Raw genomic sequence first — 12,251 nt, 5'->3', positions numbered from 1 at the left:
ATGGGGTGGTGGCGGGCAGTTAGGGGGTCCGGGGACGATCAGGGAGAAGGGGTGGTTGGATGGGGCTGGGGGGGGCAGTCAGGAAGGAGAGGGAGGGTTGGATGGGTTGGTGGTGGGCAGTTAGGGGGTCCGGGGACGATCAGGGAGAAGGGGTGGTTGGATGGGGCTGGGGGGGCAGTCAGGAAGGAGAGGGAGGGTTGGATGGGGTGGTGGTGGGCAGTTAGGGGGTCCGGGGACGATCAGGGAGAAGGGGTGGTTGGATGGGGCTGGGGGGGCAGTCAGGAAGGAGAGGGAGGGTTGGATGGGGCTGCGGGTGGCAATCAGGGGCCGGGGGTAGTCAGGGGCCTGAGAGCAGGGGGTGTGTGGATGGGGCAGGGGTCCTTATGGGGCCGTCAGGGGGCGAGAAGCAGAGGCGGGTGGTCGGATAGGGGGCGGGGACCGGGCCACGCCTGGCTGTTTGGGGAGGCAGTCTCCCCTACCCGGCCCTCCATACAATTCAGAAACCCGATGCGGCCCTCAGGCTAAAAAGTTTGCCCGCCCCTGCTCGACCAGCACGCCGCTGACTAAAGGCAGCTTTTCCCGCGGGGGCAGAGGCAGCGGGGACCCCCGCCCCACCCCCTTTTCGGATTCTGCCCAGCAGGGGGCAGCAGCACGTGGCCCACAGCCGCACCACGCCCCCGACGCGGTCCCAGCCCAGGACGTTACATCAGCGGGGCTGGTTTCCTGCGCTGGGAGCCGGGTCGCTGGGCTGGGGCCGGGGTTCCGTGGCTCAGTCGGCGCAGGGCAGCGAGAGGCGGAGCCCCCATGGACAGCCAGGGCCGCAGGGTGGTGGTGTGCGACAATGGCACGGGGGTGAGTGTGCAGCCCCGGCCGGCCCCACCCCTGCGCAGGGGCGGCGGCTGGGGGCAAGGGCGGCGGCGAGCCGGGCCTCGGGACCGAGACCCGGCCCAGCCTCGCCGCCAGCGCGGTGGTTTCAGCGGGGTTCGGGGGGAAGCGGGCCCCGGGAGGAGCAGGGCGGATCGGGCCTTCCCACTGGCCCCGGCAAGAAGCAATCGGCTTAAAGGGTTCTGCAGCCGCCGGAAGAGCCTCGCCCCGCTCCCCGGGGTGCGGTGCTGGGTTCCCGCTCGCCAGTGAGGCAGGCGGGGTAACTGTGCGGGCGGCGGCTGCCCCTGTTCCGGCTTGGCCGGCTGTTCCGCTGGCCTGGGTGGGGAAGGGGCCCAGCGACTCCTCCAGCTTCTCGGCGTTGGCGCTTCCTGCTTGCCCTGGCTCATACACGGAGCCCAGCTCCCTGCAGAGAGCGGGGCAGCCCGGGGAGGCCCAGGGGCAGCCTCGGCCACTGGCACCGGAGCCATTTTTCCAGTCTGAGAAAAGTCCATTTCTGTTTCTTCTTTGCATTACGGTGGAAGCTCTACTCCCAGCCTCAAGTCAAGGGCCCTTGTCGTGCCAGACCCATTGAGCGAGCTCAGAGCCCCCTTGTGCCCAGTGCTGCCCAGCCACCCAGTGAGAGACAGTCCTTGCCCTGCAGAGCTCGCCATCTGAATAGACAAAGGGTGGGAAGAGAAACTGAGGCAGGAAAAGGGACTTGCTGGAGGTCACACAGCAGCTCAGTGGCAGAGCCAAGAATAGAACCCAGGAATCTCAGCTGTCACCCCACCCTGACTCATCCCCTCTGCTGAATTGCGTTGTGTAGGGGGAACTTTTTATATCCAGTATAAGTAAGGCACCTCCATTAGAGAGCGGGGGAGCATGAAGACTATTAGACAAGGCAGTGGTAAGAGCACATCAGGAATGCTGGGTGCAGTTCTGGTCACCCCCTTCAACAGAGAAGCTGGCTCCTAGGCTGATCAGAGGAATGGAGAGCCAATCTTAGGGGAGGAGCCTGGAAGAGCGGAGTCTCTTCAGCCTGGCCAGAGAAGGGATCTGGTTGCTCCCTCTAAATACATGGGGGAGAACCCCTGAGGGAGAAGAGCTATTGAAGTTTAAGTGGACACAAGAACAAATGGGGTTAAACTGGCCAGGGATCAGCTGAGGCTAGAAGTGAGAAGAAGGGTTGTGCCCCTCAGAGGCAGGAGGATCTGGAACAGCCTCCCCCAGCAGTGGGGGGCAAACGCCCCCCCCAGAGATGGATGCTCGGGGGGAGAGGGGGGCAGTGATAGACTTGCTAGTCAAGGAGCTCCCTTCCAGTCCTGTAGAAGAGTGGGCTCACCCTCGTGCTCGCCCTTGTGGAGAATGGAGAGGTGACAGCTGTTTCCTCACTACTTCCCCTGCCCTTGGTCACACCAACCGTGGTGGAGTTCCTCTTCTCACCACTCAGCTGGCTCACACTTCGCTTCTACCCCTTTAGCTTCTGGTAGCCAAAACTAACAGTAGTCCCCATCCTTACACTGGATCTTTGGTACTCAACTCCAGGCCCTGTGATCCCTACAGCCCTTCACACCAGCCTCTCTTTCAGTCACCCTTCTCAGAGGCCTCACACTACCTCTCCCAGGGGCTGGTTGGGGGAGGGTCCAGGCCTACCCTCTATGCTGGGTTCAGTCTAGGGCCCCTAGCACATGCAGCCAAGCTCTGTGCCATCAGATGCTTTGTCACTGTCTCCCTGGTCTCTGTCCTTTCTTCAGGCCTCATCCCCAGCTTCCCTCTGGGCTGTGTAACAAGCTCCCAGAGTTTCTCCCAGAGATCTGGGCCCTACCCTTGGGTCAGGTCAGGTCAGGCAAAGGAACTTGCTTCAATCTGGTGCCTTCCAGGTACCCCTACCCGCAATCAGAGCCTTACCATGCTACTTAGGGCTCTCTCTTCTCTCCCCTTCCCCTCACCAGGATGCTTCTTCCCCCTTCTTTTAGTCCATTCCCCCCCCCCTTTCTCTTTTTATAGCTCCATCCAGCTCCTCCCCAGCTGAGCTTCATCTTCACTGAGGCCTGGCCCACCTTCCAGGTGCAGCCAGCTGTGTTAATTGGGCTCTCAGGCCCACATTAACCCTTTCATCACCTCTGTGGGGCAAACCCCCACTTCCACAGGCACTCCTCTATCTGTAAAGAAGCCTCAGTGTGTGATATACATTAAAGCGAACATTGTAAGAGTCTTTTCTTCAATATTTCCAAGCGACAAACTCTTTTTAACCAGCTTCATTGGCAAGCTTTGCCATGAAGTCAAGGCTGAGAGAAGGCAATGCTGGTTCACACAAGATGTATTTAGCCCGTGGGACTCACTGCCACAGGACATTGTTGAGGCTAAAAGAAAAGGAGTACTTGTGGCACCTTAGAGACTAACCAATTTATTTGAGCATAAGCTTTCGTGAGCTACAGCTCACTTCATCGGATGCATCCGATGAAGTGAGCATCCGATGAAGTGAGCTGTAGCTCACGAAAGCTTATGCTCAAATAAATTGGTTAGTCTCTAAGGTGCCACAAGTACTCCGTTTCTTTTTGCGAATACAGACTAACACGGCTGCTACTCTGAAACCTGTCATTGTTGAGGCTGAAAACTCAGCAAAGTCCAAGAAGGGATTGCTTATTTTTGTGGAGAAGCAGAATCTGCAGAGTTGGAATTGTTGAAGCTGACACAAATCCTGGCAGGGGGATGAAACCTCAAACTCCAGGGGTTGAGCCAATCTCTACCCATTAGTGAGAGAGCAGGAGGAGGCTAATGTGTGGAGGATTATTCCCCATTGCCTACTGCAGGAATCTTGCACCTTCCACTGACCAATTCCACAGGCAATGGTCACTGTCAGAGACAGTATTCCGGGCGAGAGGGGCCTTGGCTCTGAGCCAGTCTGGCAATTGCCATGTGAGTTCTGCAGGTTAGCAGCAATGCTGTGTGTTTGGCAGGGAACTCTGGCACTGCTCGCTGGATCTATCCAAGCGTCAGTCGGAAGTGTCTACAACCTGGCTGTTCTCACCAGGGCCCCGATCTCAGCTCCGTGCAGCACCCAACGCAAGGGGTCCCAATTCAGCCAGGGGGGAGGGGGCTCTGTGCAGCGCCTGGCACAATAGGGCCCTGATCTCGGTCAGGGTCTGTGCAGTGCCTGGCACAATGGCAGCCCCGCCCACACTTGCTGAGTTGGGGGTTAAAGGGGACACAGGCCTGCATTATGCCAAAGCGGAAGGTAATTTGTAAATGAAACATGAAGCAAAACCCGCTTTGCAGGGGGGACGCCAGGAAAGTGCCTGTAAAAGGAATCAGAAATGAGATTTCTCTTTAAGGGCTGTTGCTCTAGAGGCTTTGGCCTCGTGGAGTCCGTAGGCAGAAGAAGGGGAGATTGCCCAGAAATGCAGGGTGCTGCTAGGAGCGATAGAGCCAGAGGGGATGTGCCTGTCTCCAGCAGGCTGGGTCTGCGGGTGCCTCTCTGCTGGGGTGAGTGCATGTGTTGTGCTAGCAGAAGCAGGCTCAGCTCTTGCATTTCCTCTTTCTCCACATCCGCTTGCTCGCTGCAGGTTCACTCTCCCACAGCAGGCAGGGCCAGTCTGCCAGTGCTTTTGCTATGATTGCCCGGGCCTGCTGTTCAACACGAGACAGAATTAACCTGCAAGCTGTGTCCAGTGGCAGAGGGTTCCACAGGTTAATGGGTCTGAGGAAGGCCTAGGGGGACACTCTTGCCTAATCTGGGAGCCAAGGAGCCTTGGGTGAAACTTACACTGCTCAGGGGGAGTAATGGGCCCAATGCCCTGGGGGCAGGTGAGAGGATCAGGCCCAGTACTTTTACACAAACTCTTAATTAGAGCTTAATGCAGACCTCACTGTCATTGGGTGTTCAGGAGGCCAGGCTTGGAGAGGTGGCAGGGCACTGCGATGGGTAATGAGGTCATCCACAGATAGGAACAAAATTAAGCAGCATGCTTAAGTGGGGGTGGGACTGGGACTCTACTTGTAGCTATGCCACCATCTTCCTGTGTGACCTTGGGTGGGACCTTTCCCGTCATTGGGCCTCAGTTTCCCCTCCCACCCCTTGTCTGTTCAGACGGAGCTCTTCGGGGCAGGGACTGTCTCTCACTGTATGTCTAGGTAGTACCTGGCATAATGGGGGCCCTGCTCTCATACTGCTGTTCTGACTTCTAAAGCATAGAACATGGTGAGCACCCCTAAAGGACTCACTATTTAAAGGGATATTATCTTAGTCCGTTACAGCAGGGGTTCTCAACATGTTTCTTTCAGAGGCCCCCCCAACATGCTATAAAAGCTCCATGGCGCTCCTGGACCACAACAACTGGTTTTCTGCAGGGCTGGCATTAAGGGGTAGCAAGCAGGGCAATTGCCTGGGGCTCCACTCCACAGGGGGCACCACGAAACTAAGTTGCTCGGATTTTGGCTTCGGCCCCAGGTGGTGGTTCTCGGGGCCCCAGGCTGCAGTCCCATGCAGCAGGGCTTCGGCTTTCTGCCCTGGGCCCCAGTGAGTCTAATGCTGGCTCTGCTTGGCAGACCCCCTGAAATCTGCTCATGGCCCCCCAGGGGGCCCTGGACCCCTGGTTGAGAACCGCTGCTTTACAGGGCCTCTAGGCACTACCCTAATATTCCTAATAGCAGGGTATCCACATCTCCCTGCATGAGGGTACCGATGGAGCCTCTCCCTTTCCATGGCGGGGCAGTGGAGAGGAGAGGCGGGGAGTGAGGGAGTGGTGAGTGTCTACAAAAGCAGAAGTGTCACTTCCTCTAGACTCTGCACCCAGGGCTACTTCCCTCCATGGCTGGGGAGGGAGGTGGGGCTTGTGACCCTGTATACATGTAGCACCTCCTGCTAGCGCTTGGTGTGCAGATAGGGAGGGTCAGGCCAGCCCAGGGGGCATTGGACACAGTTCTTTGCAGCAATTTGGCTCCTTCCCCCCCGGGGCAGGGGTGTCTGTGGCTCAGGGCTGGGCCAAGAGGATTTGGGGCTGAGGGGAGAAATTCTGTAGGGATTTAAAGGGTGATACTTCCAGTGACCATCCAGCCTGGTATCCTTCTGCTCCTCACCCCCAATCATCCTGGTGGGCCCAGCTAGCCTGGGATCCCCCCCACCTCAGAACAAAGGTAACTGGGTCCCTCTAGGTGTTGTGAGGGTAACAGGAGTAGCCAAGTGGCCCCAGCATGTCTCCCCGGTGCCGCTAAGCCAGCTGGAGGGAGGAATGGGGCAGATCTACCCTCAGCTTGGGGAGATCCTGTGTGGCTGGGTGGGTGGAGACTCGGAGGGGTTGTTACCTGGTTCATTTTCCTCTCTCTGTCTCCCCAGTTCGTTAAGTGCGGCTTTGCCGGCTCCAACTTCCCTGAGCACATCTTCCCCGCACTGGTCGGGCGCCCCATCATCCGCTCCACCGCTCGCGTGGGCAACATCGAGATCAAGGTCAGGCTCTGGCAGGGGGGGCATGTCCCACAGGGGTCAGGTAAGGGGAGGGGGGCTTTGAAGGGGAGCCTTCCCTTGGGGGGAGGGGCTCCTTAGGGATCTGGGGCAGAGGGGCCCTGGCCTCCCGTGGTGGCTTAGCCAAAGTGCTGGTGTCTCAAATCTCCTCCCTCCCCCCCGCCGCCCCAGGACCTGATGGTAGGGGATGAGGCCAGCGAGCTGCGCTCCATGCTGGAGGTGAACTACCCCATGGAGAACGGCATCGTGCGCAACTGGGACGACATGAAGTACCTGTGGGACTACACCTTCGGGCCCGAGAAACTCAACGTCGACCCCCGCAGCTGTAAGATCCTGCTCACCGAGCCCCCCATGAACCCCACCAAGAACCGCGAGAAGATCATCGAGGTCAGGCTGGGCTGTGGGACTGAGGGGCATCAGCACGGGATGAGGCTGTGGGGCGGGATTGAGGGGCATCAGCACAGCCGGGGGGGGAGGGGGCTGCAGGGCGGGATTGAGGGGCATCAGCACAGCCCGGGGGGGCGGGGGGGGCGGCTGCGGGGCAGGATTGAGGGGCACTGGCAGAGCTTGAGGGACATCGGGCGGGGGAGGGAGCCCAGGGCTGGGATAGCAGGGGCGGGAGGTTGGGGTTGAAGGGCAGTGGCGGGGCTGTGCCCATGGTTTCTTCTCTCCCCCCAGGTGATGTTCGAGACATACCAGTTCGAAGGCGTGTATATCGCCATCCAGGCCGTGCTGACTCTCTACGCCCAGGGTGAGGGGGCAATGGGGCCGGAGCAGGGGTGGGGGCCTGAAGGGGGATGGAAGGGGCTGAGAAGGTGAGGTATGGGAGGGCCAGAGGGGGAGGGTGCAAGAGGTCTGGGGGGAGTAGAGGTGAGGGCAGAGTCAGGGGCAGTAGAGGGAATGCAGGGGAACGTGTTACCGTGGTGAAATCTATCCTGCTGTATGGCAGGTGAGTGAACCAGTCAACCAGCGTGCTGGCCTGGGGAACTCACTGCCACTGGATGTCCTGGAGGCTGAGAGGGGAGCAGGGTTTGGGGAGGGAAGTGCAGGGAATGACCAGGGGAGCCCTGCTTTGGGAGGATGGGCAGGGGAGATGTCACCTCTGGGCATGTTATTTCCTGTTTCGCCACAAAGGGGCCATTGTCACCTTTCCTGACGTGGCCAGTCCTGATGCCTTTGGAGGTGGGATACCAGGGTAGATGGGCGTATTGCCTCTCAGCACAGTAACCTCCCCTCCCATTTCAGGCCTGCTGACTGGGGTGGTGGTGGACTCTGGGGACGGTGTGACCCACATCTGCCCTGTCTACGAGGGCTTCTCCCTGCCCCACCTCACCCGGCGGTTGGACATCGCGGGACGGGACATCACCCGCTACCTCATCAAGGTGAGAGCCGGCTGAGGGTGCGTCATAGATTTGCTAGCCGCCTGTCGGACTGCTGTGAGGGGAATCCACGCCCCGGGGTCCCTGGATGTCTTAAGCCTCCCGGAACCTAAATGGAGTCCAGCCCCTGTCCCAAGGTGTGAGCTTTCTGGGTCCAGCTCGGCGGCAGCTGTGAAGCAGATATCGCACCCGGACCCCACCCCGAAACTCACCTGCTGCCCTTTGACCTCATCCCACGCAGCAGAGCGAGCTCAGATCCTGCAGCCCCGACCTCCTGCCTGCAGCGCCTGCCACTAGCTCCCCTTCCCTGGGGAGGCCTCCACCCAGCTGGGCTCAGGCAGGGCCCCTGCGTCAAGGCTACTCTGTCGAAAATGGCCCAAACCTCCCAAGAGCTCAGATCTTCCCCTTTATAACCGTCCAGCCTCCTCCTTTGCCACCAGCCCTCGGACTCTCCGCCCACTGTGGGGGCGAACAGGGCGTCGGGCAGGCGAAAGGCTGCACCTCGAAGGGAGCGTCCCGCGTGGGAAGGAGCCAGGCAGCCAGTTCCTGCTCCCACTCGGAGTGCCTAGATCGTACCCATGCCTTCCCCAGATCCTCACAGGAGGCCAGAGGGAGGGGCGGGACTTCTATGGGAAGGGCCCCAGCAGCTCCTGTTACTATAGTCTCCCCCTCCTGGCAGCTGCTGGTACTGCAGGTTCCCCCCATGACTCTGTCTCCCCCTCCTGGCAGCTCCTGTTGCTGCGGGGTTACGCTTTTAACCACTCTGCGGATTTCGAGACGGTGCGGATGATGAAGGAGAAGCTCTGCTATGTGGGGTACAACATTGAGCAGGAGCAGAAGCTGGCTCAGGAGACCACAGTGCTGGTGGAGTCCTACATGGTGAGGGAGCGGCTGGGGGTATGTCTCTGCTTGGTGGATGGGTGGGTCACTCCTGCCCCATTGAGAGACCTTTGCTGGGATGGTGGGGACCTTAGCACAGTGGGGCTGGGAGTTAACACCCCATTAGGATGCCTGGGGTGATTCTCCCCCTTGGAGCAATCAGCTCAGGCTCTCTGCAGACTCAGGCAGTGTTGCTGACAGCCTTTCCCTCTGCTCCCCACAGCTGCCCGATGGACGTGTGATCAAGGTGGGGGGTGAGCGGTTTGAGGCGCCCGAGGCCCTATTCCAGCCCCACCTCATCAATGTGGAGGGTGTGGGTGTGGCTGAGCTGCTCTTCAACACCATCCAGGCAGCTGATATCGACACCAGGTGAGCAAGGGGGTGGGAGGTGGAGCCTGGAGCCCCCTCTCCCGACACTGGGCCGCAGGCAGGGGGGGCCTGCAGGCCTAGGAGGCAAGACCATTGGTGGGGATTTTTTGTGTGTGTGAGAACTAGTAGGGGAGGTGATGGAATTATTGGGGATTGGGAGGTTGTTGGTGGATTCCAGGGGGCCGATTGGAGGGGGGTTGCTGGGGAGATCCTAGGGCGTTGGGGGGGTGAGTGGAGGCAATCACTGGGGTAAGCCTGTTTGGGGGGAACCTGGGGAAAGTTGTTTGGGGGTTGAGTGGGGAGCTGGGGGGTTGGGAGGGTGAGTGGGGATCCTAGGGGTGCAGTGGGGCTGAGCCCCAAGGACCCCTCCCACAGGATGTTGTCTGTCTCACTCCATCCCTCTCCCCAGGGCAGAGTTCTACAAGCACATTGTGCTGTCAGGCGGCTCCACCATGTACCCGGGCCTGCCCTCTCGGCTGGAGCGTGAGATCAAACAGCTCTACCTGGAGCGGGTGCTCAAGGGCGACGTGGAGAAGCTGTCGGTGAGTGGGCACCATGTGGGGTGCATGGGCACTGCCCCACTGGACCCTAGCTCCATTGCAATGGGCCTGGGGCCTACAGTCCCCTCCCTGCGTGGGACAGGCCAGCTCAGCTCCCCAGTGCCACCCACAATCCATTGCAGCTGACCTGCGTGTGGGGCCAAGGAGGCCCCTGCCATGTGAGGGGGATTTGCCCAGGGGTGATGCAGGGGTTCAGAACAGGCCTTCTGGCCTTAAAATCCAGGGGTGAAATCCTGATCCCATTGACCCTGTGACTGAGACCAGTCACACTCGTCCCATAGCCGAGGGGGCGGAGCCTCTTCTCCTGGCTCTGGGTTTGAATCCTGGGGATTCCGTTTTTAATAAATGGTCTTCTCTCCCCCTGCAGAAATTCAAGATCCGGATCGAGGACCCACCACGGCGGAAGCACATGGTGTTCCTGGGGGGTGCCGTGTTGGCCGACATCATGAAGGACAAGGATACCTTCTGGCTGCAGCGAGCCGAGTACCTGGAAAAGGGGACCCGCATCCTGGAGAAGCTGGGGGTCACTGTGAGATAGGGACACCCCTGTCTCACCCCCTCCCCACTAGCTCAGCTGCCCCATCTCTTCATTAACCCTTTCCTCCCTGTCAGTATCGCCTTGATTCTGCCTTTCTCGCAGGCTGACCAATCACAGGGCTTCTTTTGGGAACCTTTTTTCTGGGGGTGGGGGTGGGGGAGAATAATCATAGTGCCAGGGGGTTGGGTCTGGGTGGGGTGGGGAGAGGGACGGTGTGCCTCTCTCATAGGCCCAGGGCACTCTCCATCCCAATCCCTGGGCTCTGCCCTGGCCGCATCAGTGATGTCTCCCTTCCCCCTAGGGGCCAAGTGGGCCCCTGCAGCAGCCTGCTAGAGGCAGGAGCGGGTGGGGTTCAGACAAGGCTGTTTTGGGCTGGATCTCAGGGAGATGCCCCTGCTGGGGAGGGGTCAATGAGGCCAGGGAGTCTCCCACTCCCAAGTCTGGCTAACACCATGGGGAATGTGCTGTAGGGACCAGAGGGAGGGGCTAGCTGGGGCCCCCTATCCCTGTGGGATTGGCCCTTGGGAAGCAAATAAGGGGGTGTTGGGGAGGAAATTTGAGGGGAGGAATAAAGGGATCAATGACACAACAAACTGGATTGGGGTGGGGCCCCAACTAGCCCCACCCTTTCCCAAGCACATGGCTGGCCTTAAAGGGTTATTCACAAGCTTTGCAGGAGCCTGATTGCATTGGTGGGGTGGGGGAACTTCTTTCCATGCCCCCCTCTCTCCACACTGCAGTGCTGGGGTGCAGACATGGGGGAGTGTTTGCTGGGCCTGGGGCAGGATTCCCAAGCGACGCATTCTCTGTATTGAACATGGCGGAGAAAAATCACCCCCGCACACACAGAAACCTGTAAATGGGTTTTTTACCCTGATTTTTAAATTGTTTTTGCTTCTTAGTGTCTCTCTGTCTCCTGTCTCTGCTGGGGAGGGAGAGCTGAGAAGAAGTGTATGTCCCAGCTCTGGTTCAAGCACAGGCTGGCTCAGGGGAGTGAGATATGGGGCCTTTCCCCTCTGTGGGGTGCTGGTCCCTGTTCTGTGTCCCATGAGTGGATTGACTTGGAGGGGGGTCCCAGCCCAGCTCCTAGTGGGGCCAAGCAGCCATGTAACCGTGAGCGCTGAATCTGGCCTCCCTGGGGGATCTGCCCCCATCCTTAAGGGCAGGAGTCAGGCCTTGGAGTGGCTCCCCTGCTCCCTCCATACACGTAACGGGAGATGCTCTGGGCTGGGGGGAGCTGTGATGACACAGTCCCTAGGGCTGCCAGGCGTGGGGCACGAGACCATGTCCAGGTCTGGAACTCTGAGCCCGCCATGATTGTTTCCCTGCCAAGGGGACCTCAGCTCTCCTCAGCCCTGCACTACACACAGGGCCACTGTGATGAAGGTGGGAATGTGTGTAAATAGACTCCTGGAGTCTATCCCCAGCTCTGGGTGGGATCTGTTGGTTAGAGCACAGGAGCTGGGAGCAAGGACTCCTGGGGTCTATCCCCAGCTAGGGGAGGGGAGTGGGGGATGCTCACCCAGCCCCCACTGTGGCCCTTTGTGTAAAGGGCCAATATCAACATTACCTGTCCTGTCCCCCACAGCTGGGGTCTATCAGGGGCTGTGAGGTTCTGGAGGGGCAAGGCCATTGGGCCAAATGCCAAGAATAATCCTTGTTGCTAACTAGGAATTCTGCCTGCCCTTACAGACCATAGAGCTTAGGCAGTGTCAGCCCCAGGCTGCCAGGGGGCAGCACAGGTCTTCAAGACTAACTACATGGGAGTGATTCACACGTGCGTTTCCCTGCCTGGCATGGGGTAAATCGAGTCACTCACTGCATGCAAAGTTTGCCAGCATCGCCCATGCTCTGACCGTTAGACACCACTCTCCTCTCAGAGCTAAGCCAGGAGCCCTGGCTCTCAGTTCCTCCCATTGCCACCAGGTGGTGCTCAACCCACATCACTGCGCTAGGATCCCTATAGCCCAGCCTAGAGGCCCCTTAACTGGGGAGCTCCTCTCCCCGCCCACCCGAGCCTGCAACGAGGACCCAGGGCAGAATCAGCCCCCCCCCCCCCCCCGCATCCCTCCAGTACAGAGCCTTCCCCCCCCCCCGCCTGAAAGAGTCCAGAAAGGGGATGAAAACGAGGGAGGGGCTGGCTCCCTGACCCCCATCCCTCCCCACAGGGATACCCGGCTGAATGGGCCCATTGCAGCCGG

The 12,251-nt window shown here is 59.6% G+C and overlaps 1 protein-coding gene across 1 annotated transcript; it reads left to right on the top strand.

Moving 5' to 3' along the window:
• Window positions 1-688: 688 nt before the first annotated feature.
• Window positions 689-10,951, top strand: LOC125640190 (actin-related protein 2-B). The gene is made up of 9 exons (XM_048858439.2): window positions 689-852; window positions 6,200-6,310; window positions 6,497-6,712; window positions 7,004-7,076; window positions 7,571-7,707; window positions 8,434-8,583; window positions 8,807-8,952; window positions 9,362-9,494; window positions 9,880-10,951. Exons 1-9 carry the CDS (start codon window positions 805-807, stop codon window positions 10,048-10,050), a joined length of 1,185 nt encoding a protein of 394 aa, XP_048714396.1. The 5' UTR covers window positions 689-804; the 3' UTR covers window positions 10,051-10,951.
• Window positions 10,952-12,251: the final 1,300 nt, after the last annotated feature.

Source organism: Caretta caretta, chromosome 7 (genome assembly GCF_965140235.1).
Source record: "Caretta caretta isolate rCarCar2 chromosome 7, rCarCar1.hap1, whole genome shotgun sequence".
NCBI classification, from domain to species: domain Eukaryota; kingdom Metazoa; phylum Chordata; order Testudines; family Cheloniidae; genus Caretta; species Caretta caretta.
This window is presented reverse-complemented; position numbering and strand designations above follow the sequence as displayed.